Below are 25,934 nucleotides of genomic sequence, written 5' to 3'. Positions count from 1 at the left end.
ATCAAATGATTCGCGAACACGCATCAAAGTCCCGAAATGAATCAAATGATTCGCAACCCACGCAATTGCGTGGGGCCCCATGGTTCAGGGGGCCTCCGCGGAACGCGATTTCTTCCGATGGGAATCCATAACCGGACATTTTTGTAATTGGTTTAATATCGGACTACTGATAAGGACAAGCAATACTGTTATCGATACCTGCGTTGTTTTATCTCCGTATACTTCTGTGTTAACTGCGATTTAGAAGCTGTTCTCATAACCGGACGCGCCTGCCGTGAGAGGTTTGGCATGTGCGCCGGCACCGTCTCAATCTCTGTTCGGCGCAGGTAAAATTATTTTAAGGCAAATGTGAGGTGCAATTCATATTTCTTTATTAAATAACTTACAAAATAATTAGAAACTTTCTGTCAAGCATTATTTTACAAACAGCACGAGTGAATCTCCGCAAGGTCTTTGTCTTTCCCTCTCAAAATGCGCAAATGGCTTTAAATTAGACTACCACATCGTGTCTGCACTATAAGCAAGCTGCACACAGCACGGTTTAAACAGGAATTGTCACAGTTTACATGTCAATAAAGTTTATAATATGCATTTTTTAAAAAGTTTGGCCAGTATTTAAACCATTCAGCACATCTGCGCTCTCAAGAGACGACGTGCTCATAATTGGTCTATTGTGAAAACAAAAAGTACACAGCATGATTAAACATTTAATTACAGATTAAAAAAAAAAAAAACCTCAACCGCTTAAAATCCTCCCTCCAACAAGAGTCACGTAAAAGGGGTATTCACACAAGCTTCAAAAATGAAATTCAGGTCCTGAATGAATGTCTGTAAAAATCCTTATGGGAGTATCAGTATAAATACTTCTTGATTTTAACAATAAGCCTTTTTATCATATAAAACCAGAGATGAAAATGTCCCTATAATCGGGACATTTAGGTGCAATCAGGCCTCCTTCCTGATGAAGTCAATATGTTAATTTTATTATAAATAAATAGGGATGCTATAATTCTCTTTTCCATTGTGTTGTGCTCCTATGCATGATGTTCAAACATGTTGTGGTTGTTCTTAGGAAACCCCTCTCTCTCTCTTCTCTCTCTCTCTCTTTGAAGAGTATTTTATTTTAAAAAGGTACTTTATGTGCCATTTTCTGTTTGTTTAGAGGGATTTAAACTGCTTTAATAAAATAACTTGAAATTTTCAACATCCTTTTATATTATTTTTGCACCAACCTATAGAAAGTAGTATAACGGTATCAATAAGTATTTTATCAGTAGTGATAAAATGCAAACAAAACTTATCCCTACCATAGAAATATTTGCAAAATCCACCTAGGGGGCCCACCCGGGACCACTTGCTAAGGGCCCCCAAAACACGCCCCTGAATGATTCATGAACACGCAAAGTACCAAAATGATTCAAACAATTCAAACGATTCTCGAACGCTCATCAAAGTCCCGAAATCAAATGATTCGCGAACACGCAAAGTCCCGAAATGATTCAAACAATTCAAACGATTCGCAAACGCTCATCAAAGTCCCGAAATCAAATGATTCGCGAACACGCAAAGTCCCGAAATGATTCAAACAATTCAAACGATTCTCGAACGCTCATCAAAGGCTGCGTCCGAAATCGCCTACTTCTCTACTATTTAGTAGGGAAAAGCAGTAGGCGAGCAAATAAGTATGTCCGAATCCTAAGTATTTATAAAAGAGTAGGCGAGAATTAGTAGGCGAATGCACTAATTCTCGCGAGATTCGGGTGTACGTCTACTTAAAGTGCGTCCGAATATGCCTACTTAACTACTATATAGTAGGAAAAAAAGAGTACGTGAAGAAAGAAGTACGTCCGAAACCTCAGTATTCACAAAAGAGTAGGCGAGAAATCCCCGGATGTCCTACTGCTTCAGCCCAGATCCTGAAGTCTTCATCGATGGATACTTTTCAATCCCAGGAGTCCACAGGAGGCCAAAACGTCATCATCGAACGTGATTGAGAACCACGACGAGGGTGTTTACAAATGTGAGTATTACAACCAAAACACGGTTCCCTGTCTTAAAAATCATATTTGTTGAGCTACTTTATCGTAAACTGTTGATTTGCATAAGGTGCCAAGATGTTATACAGTATGCTATAGTATATTTGTGATTTCGCTGTTAAAACATGTTTTATGACGTATAGCGAACATTAAGCTTCAGGTAGCACACGCACGTCTTTAAAAGCGGATTTACATAAAACATATACATTTTAAAGACGTTTAATAAATGTCTATTTAACAAATGACAGGAAAATGTTCTAGACTAGAGTAACACACAACACAAAACATCTGAGTGAGTGATGGACGTTATGTGAGAATTCACTGTCACTGCTTTACATTAATGTAAGTAATGTAAATAAACACATATACATATAGTAGGCCTAACCGAACTTCAAACTCATTTCAAACAGAGCTATAACAGAACTTTTCTGATTCTTGATTTATGTGACTTTGTTGCAGATGTTTTGTGGTGGAGCAGGACCTGAAAGGAAAGGTGACAGCAGCATTTTTGGGGAAAAGTAAAATCTGAAACTTAATATAAAGATTGATCATTTTGTAACTTCCAATACAGAGATCTAATGACTCTGTGCTGTTAAAATGACAGTTTTTGTATTATATTTGTGCATCTTTGTATGATCTGAAATGTCTGCAGACTGGTGTGTGCAGTAAGAAAGGAGAAATCCACAGCAGCATCCTGGAAATGAGACCCTCCATCACTCCACCTGCCATTTGTCTCATCTGGACCAGATGTTGCTGCGGTCTCTTCATCAAAAAGACTAGAAGACCAATATGTTTAATAAAGCTTTGTTCCATGTGTATTTATTTATGTTCATGGTTACTTTTATTATTTTACTAATTTATTCATGTTTCCTGATGTTGTCAGTAAATAAAATATAACATTTTCATAAGCGTATGCATTTATTCATTATTTCATTGAAAAAAACAACAACATTATGCTTGTTTAACTAAAAATATCATTAATTATTAGTCAGCATTTATCATTATTGTTGGTACGTGTTGGAGTGGGCTAGCAATGCATTCTAAAGTCATTTTAATTTCTAAATAGTAATACTTAAATTTTCCGAGTGTAAAATCAACAGTCTTCTCCAAAGGTAAGATCTTTGAACAACTGATCGACGTCTCTTATGTGCAGATGTTGTAAACATGGAGGAGAGCGTACTAGGTAGGGTTGTCATGTTACTGATGCCATGAGGTGTCGCTGTCGCTCTAATTTTTGTATTATTATTACTGCAGAATTTACAATTCCATACAAACTCAGGGAAAGACTTAAGTATCTTTAACAAAGAACAATCATGACAGAAAACATAACTATAAAAGGTTTGCGTACATAGTACAAGATTTGATACAGAAAAAAATATTAAATATATTTGAATATTCATAAAATTGCAATGAATTAAAAATTGCATTTGTTTTTGTTATTTATTTATTATTATTTTAAGTTTCAGGGATGAAAGGACAGAGAAATTCAGCAAGAAAAAGGAAAACAAATCAGATCTAAGCTAGTTTTGCACAATTTTGCCCATTAACATATTCAAGACAACAAATTTGGGGGTTTTAGTCATTTTAGTATTGTTAAAAATATAAAAACTTCAATCAATCCAAAATAAGCAAATTTCATCAACATCAAAATGTTTACAGATAGATGAATTCCGTCGCTCATATCATTTCATGTTGCGCTTTTTATAACGTCATAGGTCACATGATAACGTCAACATGGCGGAACGCATCCATACTCAACGAGATTTGGCTGTTGAGTAGGTACTCTTTTAGCGCTCGTTGAGTAAGTACTTATTGAAATTAAGTACCTACTCATTGAGTAGGCGATTTCGGACGCAGCCAAAGTCCCGAAATCAAATGATTCGCGAACACGCAAAGTCCCGAAATGATTCAAACAATTCAAACGATTCGCAAACGCTCATCAAAGTCCCGAGATGAATCAAACGATTCGCAAACGCTCATCAAAGTCCCGAGATGAATCAAACGATTCGCGAACCACACATCAAAGTCCCGAAATGAATCAAATGATTCGCAAACACGCATCAAAGTCCCGAAATCAAATGATTCATGAACACGCAAAGTCCCGAAATGATTCAAACAATTCAAACGATTCTCGAACGCTCATCAAAGTCCCGAGATGAATCAAATGATTCGCGAACCACGCATCAAAGCCCGAAATGAATCAAATGATTCGCGAATGCTCAAAGTCCCGAAATGAATCAAACGATTCGCAAACGCTCATCAAAGTCCCGAAATGAATCAAACGATTCGCAAACGCTCATCAAAGTCCCGAAATGAATCAAACGATTCGCAAACGCTCATCAAAGTCCCGAAATGAATCAAACGATTCGCAAACGCTCATCAAAGTCCCGAAATGAATCAAACGATTCGCAAACGCTCATCAAAGTCCCGAAATGAATCAAATGATTCGCGAACACGCAAAGTACCGAAATGATTCAAACAATTCAAACGATTCTGGAACACTCATCAAAGTCCCAATCTGAAGCAACTGACTAAATTAAAATAAACTGTTGCTCGTGTTCAACAAAAAGTCAAATCTGTGTAATTGTGGCAAACAAGTAAAACACTGGAGGCTGGTGATGGATTATAGAGTTAAATCAGGTAAACACTAGCTGGAGTGTTGCTAATGTTGTTAACGCTGACACACACCTGTGTATGATGTGTTGGCTCTGCAGGTAGTCTAGTGCCAGTGTCATCTCGCACAGGTAGAGTTTAACGGCGTCCTCCGTGAACTGAACGTTCTGCTGCAGGTGATAACGCAGATCTCCTCCCAGCAGCAGATCCACCACCATAAACATGTCCTCCTCATCCTGGAATGAGTACCTGAAGCACAGGGTCACATGTCAGAGGAAGTGACATCACACAGCTCACATTTCTCATGCAAATCCCTCTCCTGATGAGCTGGAGAAGTTTATGAGATAGATAGGCTATCACCACATCAGCTCTTCTTTTACAGATTGAGGTTTATTAATTAAAGTCGTAGAGATGATCTGATTAGGAGATTTTAATTGAAGTGTTGTCACAGTCTACATCAGCTGTCAATCATCTGTATGCAGATGCTGATGCTCTAACGCTGATAATGAACTATTGTTTAACACATACACTTCTGTCATCTAAAGTCAGAGAAGCACAGGTTCATCAGTTAACTAACTATAACCATTAAAAAAAATCTGTTACTTGAAACCAAATAATGTTAATTGAAATCTAAATGAAAACTATATATATATATATATATATATATATATATATATATATATAGAGGTGTGTATATAGGTGTGTTTATTACAGTTAACCAAAACTAAAACCACTAAAAAAATGTTACTTAAAATAAAATAAATGTTAACTTAAATCTAAAGAAAAATATTTTTTGATTTAGGATGCCAAATGGACATTTATTATTTTAAAATAGTTAAAACTCTTAACATAATTAAAATTGAAATAAAAAAGCTATACCAACATATTAAAAAATATACATAAAACAATAAAAATGATAATAAAAAAGAAAATTATTACAACTTTTAACCGAAATTAAAAAAAATTTAAAAAATTAAAATTAAAAATGTAATTCTTTATTCAGATATTAAAAACATAAATTAATAAAAACTATACATATTTAAAAACAAACAAAAACAAAACAAAAATAGCAAAATAATTCTAAAAATAAAATATGAATAAATCTAAAAACTAAAATATTAATGAAAACAGTTAAAATATTTTTAAATCCAAAATATGAATATTGGAAAATATAATAAAAGTACAATAGCATGCGAGTGCTACTGAAATAACAGTGCTGAAGCGTCTCGAGTGGTTCGGCTCAGCTGCTGATCACAGGAATGAATTTTCCATTTCACACTGAATATTTGTGAGTGTCCCTCGTTCTCATTATATACTCATGAGATGCTTTGAGCACTGTGTGTGTGTGTGTGTGTGTGTGTGTGTGTGTGTGTGTGTGTGTGTGTGTGTGTGTGTGTGTGTGAGAGAGAGAGAGAGTCTCCTATCAGAGTACTTCAGAGCTCATTTCCCGTCTGGTAGAGGCCACAGGTCTGAGAGCCAATCATCAGCACATCTATTATAGATCTCACCGCTCTCCATTCACTCTGACAAAGACAGCGGTGCATTCAGTCAGACGGCGAATATTAAAGATCACAGGGTCAGCGCAGAGACCACAGACGCATGAGGAGCCGTTCTGAGACTTTTTAACGTCTAAGAAGCACAGATCAGTCCGATTAAAGAGAGCATTTCACACACAAATCATGATTTGTTCACCCTCACGTTAGTCAAAACCTGTACGATCCACTGACTTCTGGAAAAGAAGATGTTTAGAAGAAGGATGGGCACAAAACTGGGATAAAACCAAAGACACTCTTAAAAATAAAGGTTGAAAAAGGTTGTTTTTGCAGTGATGCCACTGAAGAATATTTTTAGTTCCCAAAAGAACCTTTCAGTGAAGAGTTCTTAAAAGATTCATTTTGAAGAACATTTTAAATATCTAAAGGACTTTTTTCCTCTATAAAGAACCTTTTTTGCATTTGAAAGGTTATGGATGTTCTAGGTCTTTATGGAGCTATTGATGCCAATAAAGAACCTTTATTTTTAAGAGTGCATTTCTCAAAATATCTTCTGTTGTGCTGCTAAAGAAGACATGAGGAGAGCAAATGATGACAGAATGATCTCCTCTGCATGAATTAAGACAAATATTGTTTTTAAGAACCTGCTGGTTTAAGCAGAAAATGGAAAACTGTAGAAAAACAGAGACATTTTCTGCCAGGACATTATCTGCTTTTTACATTTCCATTTACAGACATTTCCTTTAACTTTTCTAAAATAAAATGCAATGCCACGCGCATGGATAAAACATCTGTGAAAAATCAGTATGGAAAATTCTTTCATATTAACACAGTACACTGTACCCTATTTTCTTTGAGAGTACGGCTCTGATTAGACAACACTTTTTTTTAGCGATCAGCAAATCTGACTCAAACCAGTTTTGTTTTATGGTCTAAATGGCCAAAACCAGTCAGTTAATGTATATTAAAGTGAAAAGCAGCATGTTTGTAAGAAACAAATGCATCATTAAGATGTTTTTTAACTCAAATACATTCAGTTCATAATCCATAATAATGCTTCCTCCAGTGAAAAAGTGGTCTGGTCTGAATCAGGAGAGAAATCTGCACAGATCAAACACCGTTTACAAGCCAAAACAGCTCTAAACAAATTTTGATGTCTCAAGATGTTAACTGATGGACTGGAGTGAATTATTGTGATGTTTTTATCAGCTGTTTGGACTCTCATTCTGACGGCACCCATTCACTGCACATTTAAATGTATTCACACTCAGATTATCCAAGATGTAGATGAGTTTGTTTGTTCATCAGATTTGTAGAAATGTGTCATTCCATGACTGTCTCACCAATGGATCCTCTGGAGTGAATGGGTGCCGTCAGAATGAGAGTCCAAACAGCTGATAAAAACCTCACAATAATCCACAATAACCCACTCCGGTCCATCAGTTAACATCTTGAGAAGACAAGTGTTAAAATTTAGAGCTGTTTTGGCTTGTAAATGGTGCAGATTTCTCTCCTGATTCAGACCAGACCATTTTTCACTGGAGAAAGCGTTATTATGGATTAAGGACTCATATTTGAGTTAAAAAAGTCTTAGTAATTAATTTGTTTCAGCTTTTGTCCTGTCAAGATGTTAACTGATGGACTGGAGTGAATTATTGTGGATTACTGTGATGTTTTTATCAGCTGTTTGGACTCTCATTCTGACGGCACCCATTCACTCCAAAGGATCCGTAGGTGAGACAGTGATGGAATGACACATTTATACAAATCTGATGAACAAACAAACTAATCTATATCTTGGATGATCTGAGGGTGAGTACATTTGAGTGTGCAGTGAATGGGTGCCGTCAGAATGAGAGTCCAAACAGCTGATAAAAACATCACAATAATCCACAATAAAACACTCCAGTCCATCAGTTAACATCTTGAGAAGACAAAGGCTCAAACAAATCCATCATTAAGATGACTTTAACTCAATTACATTGAGTCCATAATCCATAATAACACTTCCTCCAGTGAAAAAGTGGACTGGTCTGAATCAGGAGAGACATCTGCAACGTTTACAACTCAAAACAGCTTTAAGTTTTAACACTTGTCTTCTCAAGATGTTAACTGATGGACTGGAGTGAATTATTGTGGATTATTGTGATGTATTTATCAGCTGTTTTGAATCTCATTCTGACGGCACCCATTCACTCCAAAGGATCCGTTGGTGAGACAGTGATGGAATGACACATTTCTACAAATCTGATGATGAAACAAACTCATCTGAGCACACTGCCTGAACTATTCCTTTAAGTTTCAGCCGGAGACGTATGGTCTAAAAGCCTCTACAGGACAATAGTTGTCAAGTGGGTTAAACCTGCAGCGTGTTACAAAGAGAACAGGCGTTCCCGAGCCGGACCGAAGGGAGAGACGGCCTTTATTCGCTCTCACACCACAGCGGGAGCACCAGGAGGAAGGTTAGCAGACTGGAAAGAGTCCGAGAGGCTGAAATAATCAGGCCATGATGACAAATGAGACGAGGGATGCAGAGAGAGAGAGAGAGAGAGAGAGAGGAACACATAAAGAGGAAAACAGAGGGAGTACAACATTTCGTCAAAAATTTCGCAGTGTCCCAAATAGAACTGAGCGCTTGTCTGCGCTTCACGAGCGACTCCAGGCGACACACACACTTTGGTTCGCTCCTCAGAGTATTTCTCCTGAATGTGCCACAGTCAACGCCTCAACGCTGGCCTTATTTCACAAGGTGCCTTCATAAGGAACGTCCCGAATGCACTTCACAAGTTTCCTGAGCTGTGAAGTTGAGGAAAGTTCCAGCAGAGAGGAGACGAGCGTCCTCTACGACAGAGACGCTGGACGAGATCAAGTCTCTCCATGTGAAAGAATCAAGGAGAAAATAAAGAGCTGAATGCTTTGAGTAAAACCTGAACTCAGTCCACCCTGAAATATAACATAAAAACAGATATTTCGAGAAATCTCTTGGTCCACAATGAAAGTCAATGGGGTCCAAAGTTGTTTGGTTCCCAACGTTTTTTTAAATATTTCCCACAGAATAAAAGATTACCATTTACAAGCCAAAACAGCTCTAAACTAATTGTAAATGGTAATCTTTTATTCTGTTGGAAATATTTTAAAAAACTCTTTTTTTTGTCTTTGACCCACATATATATGTACATAAAATAAAATGTGACAAGAAAAAAAACAAACATGTTTTGTGCATGGTGTGGCAATATTCTATGTAAAACCTTATATTTATAGTTAAGTAAAACTAAAACTATCAAAAAATATACATTACTTTTAATAAAATAAATAATAACTGAAAAAATGAATACAATAATGTTGTTTTTCCGAACAAATATTAAAACGTTTTCTGTTTAATTTAAGAGCATTTTTGTTTTTCTGAGCAAAAAATAAATATAATACATTTTTCCCTGATTTACAGAAGACACCACTAAAATGACATTCAGTGTCAATCTTGTAAGGCATATTTACAACGAAAATAAATGTATGACATATTAAAAGATGAATTACTTTCACCTCAAATACTAATTAGTTGTTACACTGAATGACGATTGTAACATTATTTCAACCAAATTTTGACATTTAAACCTCCAAAAACGTACTTGAAACCTTAAAAGTAGACTTTACTTACATTTAATGTGCTTTCTATGGACATAAAAGCAGCAAAATTACTAAAACTTTAACTACTTTGTAAAATCTGTTAAAAAAAAAAAAACACTAAACTTTTTCATTACTTGAAATTATATAAACATTAGCTGAAATAAAATATCTAAAAAAAAACCTCAAACTTAGTTTTATTTCAGCCAGTTGCCAACACAGCATTTATCATTTAAAAAAATTAAAATAAAAAAGAAATAAAAACTATACACATACTGTATAAAAAAAAATAAAAAATACAAAAAAGTGACAAAACTTTAAAGGTAATATAATAATAATAATTTAAAATATGTAATTTGAAAAAAAAAAAAAAAAAAAAATTGTTTTGTACATTGTATGGCAATATTTTATATAAAGGGTTATTATAGTTAACTAAACCTAAAACCTTAAAAAATATAGTTTTTTTATTACTTGTATTAAAATATCTAAAAATATATATCAATAAATCTATAGTTTAAACAGATGAACTAAAATAACTAAAGCTAAAATAAAATGAATAAAAACTACAATAAAATTAAAAAAGTAAAACAATTTTCTTTTAACTTGTACTAAAATAACAAACTGAAATAAAAAATAAAAATAGTAATATAAAAATATAAAAATAAACATACTATAATAAAAAATACAAAAGTGACAAAACTTCTAGATATAAAAGATATAATTAATAATATATTAATAGTTAAAAATCTATTTTAAAAAAATGTAGAAAGGAAACTTGAAATACTTACTTGAAATAAAAGACTATAACAAATTGAATATCTAAAAAAAAAAATCAAACTTATTTTTATTTCAGCATTTTTATTTAGTTTAAACTGATGAACTAAAATAACTAAAACTGCAATAAAAATGAAAATTATATAGACATATTTTGAAAAGTTAATAATAAAAAACAATATATTTTTTAAATCACTATAATTTTAAGTAAAATTGAAATGAAAACCAAAAACATAAAAATTCAAAATTACAAAAACTTACTAATAATTAAAAAAAATAGTAAAAATATTGTAAAATTTATTGTAAAATATTAAGAATTTAAAACTTATTTTACTGCAGCTAGTTGTCAACATTTTTAATTTTATAGAATTATCTAGGAATATAAAAAAATGTCATAAGTGACAAAAGCAGCAAAATTACTAAAACTTTACCTAAATTTAAAATATTAAAATAATATAAAATATTAAAATACATTTTTTTAAAATATTTTGTTCAAAAATAAAACAATGTAAAAAATAAAAACTTGGTTTTTTACATGGTATGGCAATATTGTATGGGGTTATTAAATTTGAAACTGAAATTTGAAACTGAAATAAAATCTCAAGCTTATAAAAACTCACTTATTTTTATTTTTGCCAGTTGACAACACAAAATTTCTAATTTTTATTTATTTAGTTTAAACTGATGAACTGAAATAACTCAAACTAATACAAAAATGAAAACCATATAGAAATATTTTGAAAAGGAAATAATAAAACACAATAAAATTACTATAAGTAAAATTGAAATGAAAACCAAAAATATACAAATTAATAATAAAAAAATCGAACTGTATCTAATAAAATATTTAAAAAATAATTATTTTAATAATTTTTTTGAAAATAAAATTAAATGTAAAAAGAAAACTTGAAATATTTACTTAAAATAAAAGACAACAACAAATTAAATATCTAAAAAAAAACTCAAACTTATTTTTATTTCAGCATTTCTCATTTGTATTAAGTTTAAACTGATGAACTATTAGTATAATAATGAAAATTATTTAGACATATTTTAAAAGTTAATAATAAATCACAATACTTTTTTTAATTACTATCATTTTAAGTAAAATTTAAATGAAAACCAAAATATAAAAATGACTAATTAAAGATATTATGCAAAATAACTAAAACTTACTAATAGTAAGATATTAATAATTTTAAACTTATTTTATTGCAGCTAGTTGCCAACATTTTTAATTTTATAGAATTATATAGGAATATTAAAAAAATAATATGTGACAAAAGCAGCAAAATTACTAAAACTTTAGCTAAATTTAAAATATTAAATATAATAAATATAAAAATATTAAATATTAAATAAAAAAATAAAAAATATTAAAAAATATATAAAATATTAAATAAAATATTAAAATTTATATTTTTAAAATGTACAAAAATAAAATAAAATTTACATGGTATGGCAATATTGTATAGAAAGGGTTAAATAAATTAAAACTGAAAAATACTGAAATAAAATCTCAAACTTATAAAAACTCCCCTTTTTTTTTTTGCCAGTTACCAACACAAAATGTATCCTTTTTATTTAGTTTAAACTGGTGAACTGAAATAACTACAACTAAAACTAATACAAAAATGAAAATCAAATAGGCGTTTTTTAAAAGGAAATAATAAACCACAATAAAATCACTATAGTAAAATTGAAATGAAAACCAAAAATATACAAATTAATAATAAAAAATCTAACTATATCTAAATGATACTGAGATAACACTGCTAAATACAATCATGCCAATGAAGTACTATAACTTAATAGTGAACTAGTTGATATAGAGACATTGGCGAGTCGTCAGTGTTTTGAAGGTGTTGATTGTGTTTTCCTGACGGTGTGTGTTTATGTGACAGAGCCCTTCTCCTGCTGCTTCGTGACTCAGAGCGGGTAAATGGATACAGTAATTACAACTTTGTGCAGACGGAACATTTTAAAGGCTTAAAGAGACTCTGTGCTTCCTGTGAGGAGGAGGAGGAGGAGGAGGAGGAAGAGGAAACCCTCTTGATTTCCAGCCTGCAGTAGAAGCTCCTCTGACTTTCAGAGACGCAGCTCTTCAAAGCTCAGTTTGTGTTCAGGAGAGACACATGAAAGCAGCTTCTGAGAGAAAGAGAAAATCCCCCCCTGCTTCAAATAAAATAATTATATATATATACACACACATATATATGAGATGGAGCTGTCAATGTCAAACTGTCCTTCCCTACGTCACATACTTCACTGCTCACCACTGACTTACAAAAGAGATACTGTCCTTCAAGAACACACACACTTCTCTAAACTAAGACAGAACATCTATTGCTCTTGTTTAAAGCTTATTTTAATAGCTTTTTGTTATATTTTCTAAAGAAAATGGCCATGATGCACAAACTGTAATACTTAGTTCTAGAGGTTTGACCACATTACTAGTCATAAAAAAATACACAAAAAACATTAAGTGAAAATAAAAAAATAATAAAACGATTCTTCGGGTCCAAACAGACCCAGAATGTGAAAATGGCCTACTTTTTTGAATGCATTATAATTGTTAAGTGTATGTGCTTAACCCTTGTGCAACCTTTTGGACATTTTTTTCCATTTTAGTTTATTTTTTATTTTTTATATAGTTTAGCCTGTGTTAATGCTAACTGCATACACTTTGGCTCAGGTGTTTGTTTTTTTTTTTTTTTTTTGGAATTTTAATATTTCACCCTCATTTCCTTTAATATCCAAAACAACTCTGAACAAATCGTCACCTTAGAATTATAAGGTTCTATCTGACATTTTTGTCAAAATTTAGTTATTCACATATTCTTATTCTGTGACAATTTATTTACATTATTTGATGTTTCTTTTGTAAGCTGTGTAAATTTTGAGCCTTTTTTTAGAAAACAAAAATGGTTCTATCTACAGAAGTCTATGGAATGCAAGAACTTTGAAGCTCAATATCTCGAAAGTGCTGAGAATGCAGATAGAACCTTATAATTCTAAGGTGACGAAATATATATAAGTGTAACACTGCTTTGAATTGTTGTTGCTAATTGTAAAATATTAATAATTTAAAACTTATTTTATTGCTGCCAACATTTTTAATTTTATAGAATTATAAATATATAAAAGATACAGAAATATATTAAATGTGAAAATATATAAAACGTGAAAATGGCCTACTTGTTAAAAATGCATTATGGCATTTTTATGGCCATTTTTTTATTTATTTTTTTGGCAATTTCATTTTTTTTTTTTAATATTTGACCCTCATTTCCTTTAATAAATTTATTTTACACTCTGTACAAAAAATAGTTCCTCTCAGCACCTTTTGGACAAAAATGTCTTCATTGAAACCATTTAAATGGGAGATTTTTAATCCTAGGGCCATTTAACAATAAAATGATGCAATTTTTTTAGCTTCAAACTGTAAGTGTCGACTACTTTTTACTAGATGGGGCCATTTTTTTTTTTTTTTAAGTTTGGCATATAAAAGTTTGGTACTGCTCCCAAACAAAATGTTACTAAAACCTAATTTTTTTAAATATCAACCTCAAATTTGGAACACAGCTTGTTTAGATTTATGGCTTTGATTTTTGAGTTCAAAATGTTTTCTAAAATACATATTTTATATAAAAAATTGCTCATAAACTTAAACCTCCATATCTTTTTTGGTTTAAATTTTTTACAATTTTTTTTTTACTTCAACAACAATCTGCCAAGGGTCTTCTTTAAAATGAGGGAGTCAGTCTGTACTCCCAAGCTTCAAATTTTTAATGACAGTTTTTGAACATGGACATTTTTTTTCTTTATGAACCTTTGTGTAACTCTTTTAAATTAATGCACAGGGGTTAAATGACTTAAAGCTGGCGCCAAACAGTCATAAATGTTAAAAAACATAATATTTCTATGGTAAGTTACCTGGATTTGCAAAAAAGGCTTCTACATGGTGTCTTTTTTCATTTGTGCTTAAATGCCTTAAAGTGCTTGAACCCCTTGCAGCTATATTTTATATTTTACAATTTTGTTTCAAGAAATTATAGAGGTTTCATGTTCAGTCATTTTTGACCCAGGTATATATGGAATCCCATTAGGTGTTTTGTTTTGTGTCATATTAGTTTTGTGTCTTATTAGTGTCAAAAAATGTTTATAAAAATATATATTTCACCTTTTCCCCATATCTTTTTGGACTGAACTGTGTTGATAAACATTTTTGTCTACTGACAAACCATTGCAGCATGAAAAACGGCAGCTGACAATGAAATGAATTTATTTTATCTGAAAACTTCTAGAAGTATTTGTGTTGTTTTGTTAGAAATAAATATGTAGGTTGTACAAACTTCATACAATCATGAGTTTGATGAAATTCCATTAATTCCAACGGAAATAATACTGACATTTCTTTGATTAAATGGTCATTAAGTTTCAGACAATTTTTTTTCTTGTCCAAAAAAACCAAAAAACGAAAAAAAAAAATAAAAAATTGTTTTGTACATGGTATGGCAATATTGTATATAAAGGGTTATTATAGTTAACTAAAACTAAATTACTATTACTTGAATTTTGATTTTTTTTTTATTTAGTTTATATTTAGTTTAAACTAATGAACTAAAATAGCAAAACATTTAATTAAAGCTTATTTTAATAGCTTTTTGTTATATTTTCTAAAGAAAATGGGCATGATGCACAAACTGTAATACTTAGTTCTAGAGGTTTGACCACATTACTAAGTGGACCAAAGCAGACCACAGCTGGCGCTATAACAGTCATAAACGTTATAAAACATAATATTTCTATGGTAAAATACCTGGATTTGCAAAAAAGGCTTTTTTCATATGTGCATAAATGCCTTAAAGTGCTTGAATCCCGGTAATCGCTGCTTACAGCTATATTTTATATTTTACAATTTAGTTTTAAGAGGTTTCAGACAATTTTCTTAAAATTAATTAATTAATTGAGTTTCAGACAATTTTTTTTTTATTAAAATCAAATTTCTAATCAATACTGAAAAATATATATATACATAATTTGCATGAAAGTTTTTTGGTGTAATATGAAATCTAAAATTTTCTCTTTAAAAAAATAGATAAATAGAAAAGTGGTAAATGCAACAACAGTAACATTAAAAAAAATCACCTTTATTAATGAAATGTTGCTGATCAGATACAATAAAGTTTTGTTGAAAAGTATAAGGTTATGACTGATTAAAACAAAAACAAAAACAAAAAAATAAAAATAAAAAATCATTCTTTGGGTGCAAAAAGACCCAGAATGTTTTTATATTATATTTCTTATTGTGTTCAACTTTGAGAACATTCTTACGTATTTTTTTTAATACAGAACGTAACTTTCACCCTAGCTTTTGACATTGAAAAATAATAAAATTCCCTTTGAAGACAAACGTGTCTCTAAAGTCCATCTGAAACACACACACACACAGAGAGAGAGAGAGAGATATAGTCCTGACTCTGGGCACTTCCAGGAAGCTCCAGCAAATCTAGTTTGTGCTTATAGAGAACACAACAGAATTCAATTTCTCAGAAGCAGGATCACGTCTGTCAGAGAAACATTACTCAAATCACACTACAATCAGCAAACACCCCGAGCGGCCATCACTGAGTGAATCACACACGACCGAGACTGTCCTCAAACGGGGAGGATGGAGGAAATCCAGGAAACGACTGTTTTGCGGAGACATTACGTACCACAGAGAACCATTCAGTCAAAGGTTCTTTAAAGAACCATCTCTTTCTTACCTTTTTATAATCTGAAGAACCTTCTTTTGACATAGAAACTTTTGTGAAACAGAAAGGTTCTTTAGATGTTAAAGGTTCTTTATGGAACCATTTAGACAGAAAAAAAAATCTTCTATGGCATCGTGAAGCAACCTGTATCTTCTCTCCCTCTCTTACAGAAACTTGTTTCCAAAACTAAATAGAAAAAAAGATAATTGTGACTTTTTATAATCACTATATTGACTTTTTTCTTCCCAAATTATATAAACTTGCAAAATGCAAGAAAAGAAGTAAGAATTGTGGGATTATATGTGACCCTGGAGCACAAAACCAGTCTTAAGTAGCACAGGTATATTTGTAGCAATAGTCAAAAATACATTGTATAGCTCAAAATGTCCACTTTTTCTTTTATGCCAAAAATCAGTAGGATATTAGGATCATGTTCCATGAATTTCCTACTGTAAATATATCAACACTTAATTTTTGCTTAGTAATATGCATGGCTAAGAACTTCATTTGGACAACTTTAAAGGTGATTTTCTCAATATTTAGATATTTTTGCACCCTCAGATTCCAGATATTTAAATAATTGCATCTCAGCCAAATATTGTCCCAAACCTTGCATCACTGGAAAGCTTATTTATTCAGGGTCACATAAAGTATTTTAAACATTGTAACAATAAACACTGGGCCGAAGGCTGATTACTGAACACGGTTTTCCGTGTTTTCCCCCACGTATTTTGCCCATTTTTTTTCACTATTGCATAAATTAAATAGCCAATATTTGCCTTTTACAGCTTTGTCTTGAAAAACAACAAAACAGCAATTAAAAAATATTTAACACTGAACATTTTTAACAGTCTAGTAGACATTTTAGTCTACCAACAAAGCACTATTTAACTTAAAATGAATAAGTTAGTAAAATAATTTTCTTTGGCCATTTTTAAGAGCCCCTTCTTGAATCAGGCATGTGTTTTTAATGCACAAATAAATGCAGCCTTGCTGAGTAAAGAATAATGTTAGAATAAATGTATTAATAGAGCTGTTGGAATTATTTTTGTCTTACTTTTTTTTTTTTTTGACAGAACAACAGTAAAATGCCAATACTAACATTTCTGAATGTTGTCTTTTATTTAGTGGTAAACCCGCAAGAAGAGCTCAGTCCTAGTTTTTGCTGGCAGCAGCAGATTTGTGAATGATTGTCATCTTTGGTCTTTGAACCCTGGCTAAGGAGCTGCTGTCAGAATAAACACAATTGGTGTCTGGTGTATTAGACAACAGAACGTTCTGGAGTTGATTGACTAATGGATGATTTCAGTCATCATACAGTAACCTTTCTCTTCTCATGAAGACATGCGATGCGCTTCTAAACAGTCTCTCGCTGTCGCTGCTTGCAATGATTTTTGCGTCTTTCTCGGACAGTTTTTAAATGCTTCCACACTGACCACATGTTTGATCATTAGTGCTTCACATCATTGTTCACTATCATTTATTTTTCATATAGTGGCAGAGACTCTGTTTGCCAGTGATTAGGAACAAATAGTAAGCAGATGCCTAGCTTTGACAGCCTGCTGTCTGATTTCTCTCTCTGATGAAGTTTACTTCATTTGTTCTCCACACGTTGCGGTTTCTGTCACACGCAGCTGTGAGATCCAGACAGGTGGACACGGTGCAGACGTTTCCAGCCGTATGGGCCGCTTGAGCAATAAACGACAGGTATTATTTATAAACGGCGTGGTGTTGTGTGCATATGCTGGCCCGATGAAGCGCCTCCATCATGAGCGGAGAGACGGAGCCATTGTCTGACAGATGGAGACTGGAAGAGAGCTGTCATGCCGGAGCGGCGTGGGAGAGAGAACCAGTGCTGCAATATGCATGAGAGACGCATTGTGTGCGGAGATGTCTTTCATTCTCGTGTTTGTCGTTCTGTACGGTTTCGGCTTTTGAAGGCGGCAGATTAGGGGTAATTCAGAGAGGTTTTTCTCCTTCAGGTTCATGCGGCTTTGATGTGAAATGAACAATTATCATATGCAAACAGATCAGATGCAAACAGACACTACCTGAAATCATTATCATTATCAGAACGACTTTTTACTGAATTTGCATTCATGCATTCGGCAGATGCTTTTATCCAAACTGACTGACATTGCATTCAACATTTGGACTTTTTAGTTCATGCATTCCCTGGGAATCGAACCTGTGAGCGTTGCATTGTCAACGCAATACTCACACAGAAACTGATCACAATGTCCAAGCACATTTTACACTAAAAAAGGCATAAATGTAAGAATTAAGCATTTGAATAGCACACTGTAAAAAGTTTTAACCAGTTTCAACTTAAACTTCAACTTAAGTTCAGCAGCTGCCTTAACATTTTAAGTTAAATCAACTTAAAATGCAATAAGTTTTAACTCGTAAGTTATATCAACTTAAATTCAAGTAGTTTCAACTCATAAGTTAAAACAACTTAAAATGCAAGACGTTTTAACTCATAAGTTAAATCAACTTAAAATGCAAGACGTTTTAACTCATAAGTTAAATCAACTTAAAATGCAAGACGTTTTAACTCGTAAGTTATATCAACTTAAATTCAAGTAGTTTCAACTCATAAGTTAAAACAACTTAAAATGCAAGACGTTTTAACTCATAAGTTAAATCAACTTAAAATGCAAGACGTTTTAACTCATAAGTTAAATCAACTTAAAATGCAAGACGTTTTAACTCATAAGTTAAATCAACTTAAAATGCAATAAGTTTTAACTCGTAAGTTATATCAACTTAAATTCAAGTAGTTTCAACTCATAAGTTAAATCAACTTAAAATGCAAGATGTTTTAACTCATAAGTTAAATCAACTTAAAATGCAAGACGTTTTAACTCATAAGTTAAATCAACTTAAAATGCAAGACGTTTTAACTCATAAGTTAAATCAACTTAAAATGCAAGACGTTTTAACTCATAAGTTAAATCAACTTAAAATGCAAGACGTTTTAACTCATAAGTTAAATCAACTTAAAATGCAATAAGTTTTAACTCGTAAGTTATATCAACTTAAATTCAAGTAGTTTCAACTCATAAGTTAAATCAACTTAAAATGCAAGACGTTTTAACTCATAAGTTAAATTAACTTAAAATGCAATAAGTTTTAACTCGTAAGTTATATCAACTTAAATTCAAGTAGTTTCAACTCATAAGTTAAAACAACTTAAAATGCAAGACGTTTTAACTCATAAGTTAAATCAACTTAAAATGCAATAAGTTTTAACTCGTAAGTTATATCAACTTAAATTCAAGTAGTTTCAACTCATAAGTTAAATCAACTTAAAATGCAAGACGTTTTAACTCATAAGTTAAATCAACTTAAAATGCAATAAGTTTTAACTCGTAAGTTATATCAACTTAAATTCAAGTAGTTTCAACTCATAAGTTAAAACAACTTAAAATGCAAGACGTTTTAACTCATAAGTTAAATCAACTTAAAATGCAATAAGTTTTAACTCGTAAGTTATATCAACTTAAATTCAAGTAGTTTCAACTCATAAGTTAAATCAACTTAAAATGCAAGACGTTTTAACTCATAAGTTAAATCAACTTAAAATGCAAGACGTTTTAACTCATAAGTTAAATCAACTTAAAATGCAATAAGTTAACTCATAAGTTATATCAACTTAAATTCAAGTAGTTTCAACTCATAAGTTAAAACAACTTAAAATGCAAGACGTTTTAACTCATAAGTTAAATCAACTTAAAATGCAATAAGTTTTAACTCGTAAGTTATATCAACTTAAATTCAAGTAGTTTCAACTCATAAGTTAAATTAACTTAAAATACAAATAGTTTCAACTCATACGTTAAATCAACTTAAAATGCAAGTCATTTTAACAAATTTTATTGTCGTGAGTTTTAAGTTGATTTAACTTTAAAATTAAGGCAGCTGCTGAACTTAAGTTTTTAAGTTGAAACTGGTTAAAACTTTTTACAGCGCAGTCCATTTAGATTACACAGGTCATTTTTTTTAAATTGGTGGTTTCAAATATAATAATGCATTAAAAAAAAATAATTAAACATCTTGCATCAAGTTGGAGGTTATATTAATTTTAAGAGGTTATTGATGATTTTTAAGAACATTTTTTATTTTCTAATTCTTAAGTTTGGTAAAAGGAACAAAAGGGAAAATAAATAAATAATGAAATATACATAACTTTTTCTTAAGTTAAAAAAATAAGAATTTCAATTAAGATGAAAATATAAATCAATGAACTTGATGTGATGCATATTTGTCAGTCATAAACAGATTTCTGCACTTGAAAACACATGGGATGTTTACTATTAATTCTTTGCATCTATTTGATTTTATTTAAATCACCTTTTTATATGCATTTATTCCAATTCCTTACAATGAGCATAAATCTGATTATTGTGAAAATTACATTTTTTCAGTTAAAACGTATGAGGGTCAAAGACGTTAAGATGTCCACGTCAAAACAATTTACAAAAATGATTTTGTGCCCATAGAAAGCACATTAAATGAAAGTAAAGTGTCTTTTAAGGTTTTGAATAGGTTTTTGGAGAATAAAATGTTACAATTTGGTTGAAATAATGTTACATTGTCATTCAGTATAACAATATTTATGTAAAAACATACTTATTTTGACTTGTACATATTAAAATATATAAAAGAATAAGCATATTAAATTTTATTGTGTTTTAAATGAGTAAAAAATCTTACTAACAAATGGCCAAAATCTAGGATAGTGGCAAATTTTTTAAATGTAGAATTACAACTAATCAGTATTTTAAAATGTCATAAATTTACTTTAGTTGTAAAAAAGCCTGACAAGATTTCTACACTAAGTGACATTTTAGTGGGTGTCTTCTGTAAATCAGGGGAAAATGTATGATATTTATTTTTTGCTCAGAAAAACTAAAACAAAAATGCTGTTAAATTAAACAGAAAACTTTTAAATATTTTTGGGAAAAACAAAAACAATTTAAAGCAGTATTACACTTATTGTTTTTATGCTTAATCTCTTTTTTTGCCTTTGACCCGTGAACATGCTTAAAATACGGCTAGCAGTTGAACAAGAATATTCAATTAGTTCAAATGTGAGATTAAAACTGGATTTATTGTTGATAAACACTGTATATAAACCTTAAAACCTGTTAAAACTGTGTAATCCAAATGCTAATTTTATATGCAATCCAAATACGAAAATCTTTAGGTCTAATAATTATAATTTTTTGACTATTTTTTCTGTATTTGCAGAGATTTTTTTATATCAACACAGAGTGATGAACTGAGCGTCACACGGAGATACAGAGTCACAGAAGGACATGAAGTTATAAAGCATTTCTATGGAAACGGCCATAAAGATGACCTGAGAGTATAAAGAGGAAGATGATGATGATGATGATGATGATAAACTCATCTATTACTCATACTGGCTTTCTGTCCTTCCATGACACAAATCTCAGTTCCTGTGACGTCAGACAATCAGACATGTGAGATTAATGATCTGGTTTCAGGTTGAGCTGCCACATTAAACAGATTAAGAGAGTTTAACAGTGTTTACAGCCGTCACGCTTTATTCAGTCATGTTTTTCCCTGAAGTCTCTAACGCAAAAAGAACAGATGTCAGTTTTCAGGCATTTCTTTGTAATTGCATCTTTCCTACTTAAAGCAATAGTTCACTCAAAAAGAAAAATCTTTGCTCGTGTTTTCCTCAAAAAAACTGAAGAAATAAAGACATTTCTAAATTATCTATACATTTTTAAAATTTGTTTTGAAAAAACAAAACAAAAATAAAAAATTAAGCACTCAAATTAACAGGAAATAAATAGTAGCTAAAAATTTAATAAAAATAATTAATAATTAATTGTGATTTATTTCCAGTTCATTTTATTTTTAAAAAGTTTAAATAAAATCAAAATGAAAACTAATAATACTAAAATAACACTGAATAAAACCAATTTTGTATTATATGAATATATTAAGCATTACTTAATGTATAAAATAAACAATGCATAACACTTCTTATTTTAAACAAACCAATTAATTAATTAACCATCTTACAAGTTATTTATGATGATTTTAAAGTAGATTCTTTTCAAGAATTCAAATTCTTCTTGAGTTCAGCCTTGAGAACAGTCCTAAGAAGTACTTTTTAAAAACATCTGTGTTCGTGTGCGTCCTGTACACATCCTCAGTTTCTTCATCAGATTTGTATAAATTTATCATTCCATCACAAATGGTTCCTCTGGAATGAATGGGTGCCGTCAGAATGAGCTGAGGAACAAACTGCTTTAAACTTTCAAGCTGGGCTTTTTTCAAGCCAACCTAAAGTTTGTCTTTGACAAACTTTTTTTTTATCTAGTTATGGATTATTTGAGTTAAAAATGTATTGATGGATTTGTTTGAGCTTTCGTCTCTTTCAGGATGATAACTGATGTGGGTTACTTGTGGGTTATTGTGATGTTTTTATCAGCTGTTTGGACTCTCATTCTGACGGCACCCATTCACTGCACATTTAAATGTATTCACACTCAGATCATTCAAGATGCAGACGAGTTTGTTTCTTCATCAGATTTGTAGAAATGTGTCATTCCATCACTGTCTCACCAATGGATCCTCTGCAGTGAATGGGTGCCGTCAGAATGAGAGTCCAAACAGCTGATAAAAACATCACAATAATCCACAATAACCCACTCCAGTCCATCAGTTAACATCTTGAGAAGACAAGTGTTAAAATTTAGAGCTGTTTTGGCTTCTAAAAAGTGTTTGATCTGTGCAGATTTCTCTCCTGATTCAGACCAGACCACTTTTTCACTGGAGAAAGTGTTATTATGGATTATGTATTTTAATAAAAAATGCCTTGATGGATTTGTTTCAGCTTTTGTCTTCTCAAGATGTTAACCTATGGACTGAAGTGTTGTGGGTTATTGTGGATTATTGTGATGTTTTTATCTGCAGTTTGGACTCTCATTCTGACGGCACCCATTCGCTCCAGAGGATCAGTGATGGAGTGACACATTTCTCCAAATCTGATGAAGTAACAAACTCATCTACATCTGAGATGGCCTGAGGGTGACCACCTTTTCCGCATTTTTGGGTGAGCTATTGCTTTTTAGATTTAACATCTATCATTATCATGATCATGCACATGCAGCAGACAAGAGAGAATGAAAGGAAGCGCAGGATAGTCACCAGAGGTTTACTAAAAACACATGTTCAATCTCCTGAAGGATCTCAAGCTCTCTAAAGACGTTCCGGACCTCGTCCCGCTCGATGCACTGCTGCTTGTTCATGTACTTCATGGCGTACATCTTCTCCGTGTCCCGCTTCTGCACGATGCACACCTGGAAACACACACAGATGAACACGCCATGAGGAAGACCACCAACATATACTTCATCACAGACCCACGGCCTATTAATACCACGCTCAACTCCACCGGCACTAAATGTCACGGTCAGAGGTGCTTCAGCAGCACAGAATCTGCATTAAAAGCTCATTAAATGATAATCAAGAGTGTGAGAAGTGAGACGGAGGTAAAGGTCAAAACACAGGCAGGACTCGGGCAGCGGACAGGTCACATAGACTAATATGCTAATATCTTACATCACTGCAAATGCATATGTGTCACTTAAGGAGCACGGGTATATTTGTAGCAACAGCCAAAAATACACTGTATAGCTCAAAATTATCGATTTTTATTTTTGCCAAAAATCATTTGGATACTAAGATCATGTTCCATGAAGATATTTTGTAAATTTCCTACCGTAAATATATTAAAACTTAATTTTTCATTAGTAATATGCATTGCAAAGAATTTCATTTGGACAACTTTAAAGGTGATTTTCTCTATATTTTGATTTTTTGCACCCTCAGATTGCAGATTTTCAAATAGCAAACCATACATCAATGGAAAGATTATTTATTCAGGATCACAAAATTTAATTATTGTCTAGAAATTCTGAGACATAATAAATAAAAAAAAGTATTTATATATATAATTGAGTTACAAATAATATTTATTCAGCGTCACACACAGTAATTTTTTTACTTTTGCATTACATTTTGTCACCTGGGCTGAGTTGCTTATTTATTTCAACCAAAAGTAAAATTAATAAGTCCCAGGCTGAAGAAAGTGCCTCTGGTCTGCTTATGCCAAAAATCATTAGGATATTAATTAAAGATCATGTTCCATGAAGATACTTTGTAAATTTCATACCGTAAATAAATCAAAACTTAATTTGTGATTAGTGATATGCATTGCTAAGAACTTCATTTGGACAACTTTAAAGGTGATTTTCTCAATTTTTGGATTTTTTTTGCACCCTCAGATTCCAGATTTTCAAATAGTTGTATCTCAGCCAAATATTGTCCTATCCTAACAAACCATACATCAATGGAAAGATTATTTATTCAGGGTCACATAATGTAATTTTCATCTAGAAATTCTGAGACATACATAATAATAATAATAATAAAAAAGTATTATATTCAGGGTTGGGGAAAGTTACTTTTAAATGTATTGCATTACTTCATACAAAAGTAACTAATTGTGTTACTTTTTAATTATGTTACATTACTAATTATGTTACTTCTTTACATTTTAGATTTAGATTTTTGGCAACCAAAAGTGAAAATAAGTCCCAAATTGTTACTTTGGTAACTTTTTGTGAAAAATATGCATTACGTTATATTATTTTGGGCTTGCTTACTTATTTGTAATAACAGAAAACCCAAGAGTTCGATTTTTGGCAACCAAAAGTAAAATTAATAAGTCCCAGGCTGAAGAATGTGCCTCTGGTCTGCTTAAATCATTAGGATATTAATTAAAGATCATGTTCCATGAATATATTTAGTAAATGTCCTATTGTAAATATATCAAACCTTAATTTCTGATTAGTAATATGCATTGCTAAGAACTTCATTTGGACAACTTTAAAGGCGATTTTCACAGTCTTTTTATGTTTTTGCACCCTCAGATTCCAGATTTTCAAATAGTTGTATCTTGACCAAATATCTTCTCCTGACTGTTTTTATAAGTGAGTAATTTCAATTATATAACTGATGAAGTAGTGCTCACTAAAGCCTGGACAGACAGAGGACACATGAAGCGCTGATGCAGAGACCCGTCAAAGTCAGTTGCTCTCACAGAAGCGCTGCTTTGAACACAGTTCATTAACCTCAGATTATTGTATTTTATTTTCCATTCATTGCTCCACACACAAAGGCAGATTGCTTTCCATCGGGACTGCGGTTAATCACACAATCCATTCCCCGTGAGTGACCCTCATTGCCTCATGCGCACTGCTGTTTTTCATTCAACACATACTGCTGCATGCTTTGACCAATACTCAAACGTTTATTCAGTTTCAGCAACAATACGAGCTTTTAGTAGTGCGTTCAAGTTATCCTGGGAAGTTCATAGCTATTTATGTGTTTAAAAGTCATATTTATTATGACCAAAATTATTCGGCCGAACATAGAAAAAAAAAACTCTGCTGAATAAGCGAAAAGGCTGAATAAATGATAGTGAACAATGAGGTGACGTGATCAAATAGAGGCGTGTACTACTGATCAAACATGTGGTCAAAAATCATTGCAAGCAGCGACAGCGAGAGACTGTTTAGAAGCGCATC

General features: G+C 31.9%; 1 protein-coding gene and 1 long non-coding RNA gene across 2 annotated transcripts in view; one reads left to right on the top strand and one right to left on the bottom strand.

Moving 5' to 3' along the window:
• LOC141325134 (serine/threonine-protein kinase 32C-like) overlaps positions 1 to 25,934 on the bottom strand; it is a 219,652-nt gene that overhangs the window by 29,912 nt on the left and 163,806 nt on the right. Inside the window, exons 3-4 of the mRNA XM_073833623.1 lie at positions 23,491 to 23,642; positions 4,725 to 4,898 (exon numbers count right to left, since the gene is read on the bottom strand). Of these exons, the coding sequence (XP_073689724.1) occupies positions 4,725 to 4,898; positions 23,491 to 23,642 (326 nt within the window). The remainder of the gene's footprint in view (positions 1 to 4,724; positions 4,899 to 23,490; positions 23,643 to 25,934) is intronic.
• On the top strand, positions 1,624 to 2,763 carry LOC141325107 (uncharacterized). The gene is made up of 3 exons (XR_012353730.1): positions 1,624 to 2,020; positions 2,496 to 2,529; positions 2,689 to 2,763. It is a non-coding gene; the product is annotated as an uncharacterized lncRNA (long non-coding RNA).

This window comes from Garra rufa, chromosome 2 (assembly GCF_049309525.1).
Source record: "Garra rufa chromosome 2, GarRuf1.0, whole genome shotgun sequence".
NCBI classification, from domain to species: domain Eukaryota; kingdom Metazoa; phylum Chordata; class Actinopteri; order Cypriniformes; family Cyprinidae; genus Garra; species Garra rufa.
The sequence above is the reverse complement of the archived record's forward strand: the minus strand, read 5'-3'. Positions and strand labels throughout refer to the sequence as shown.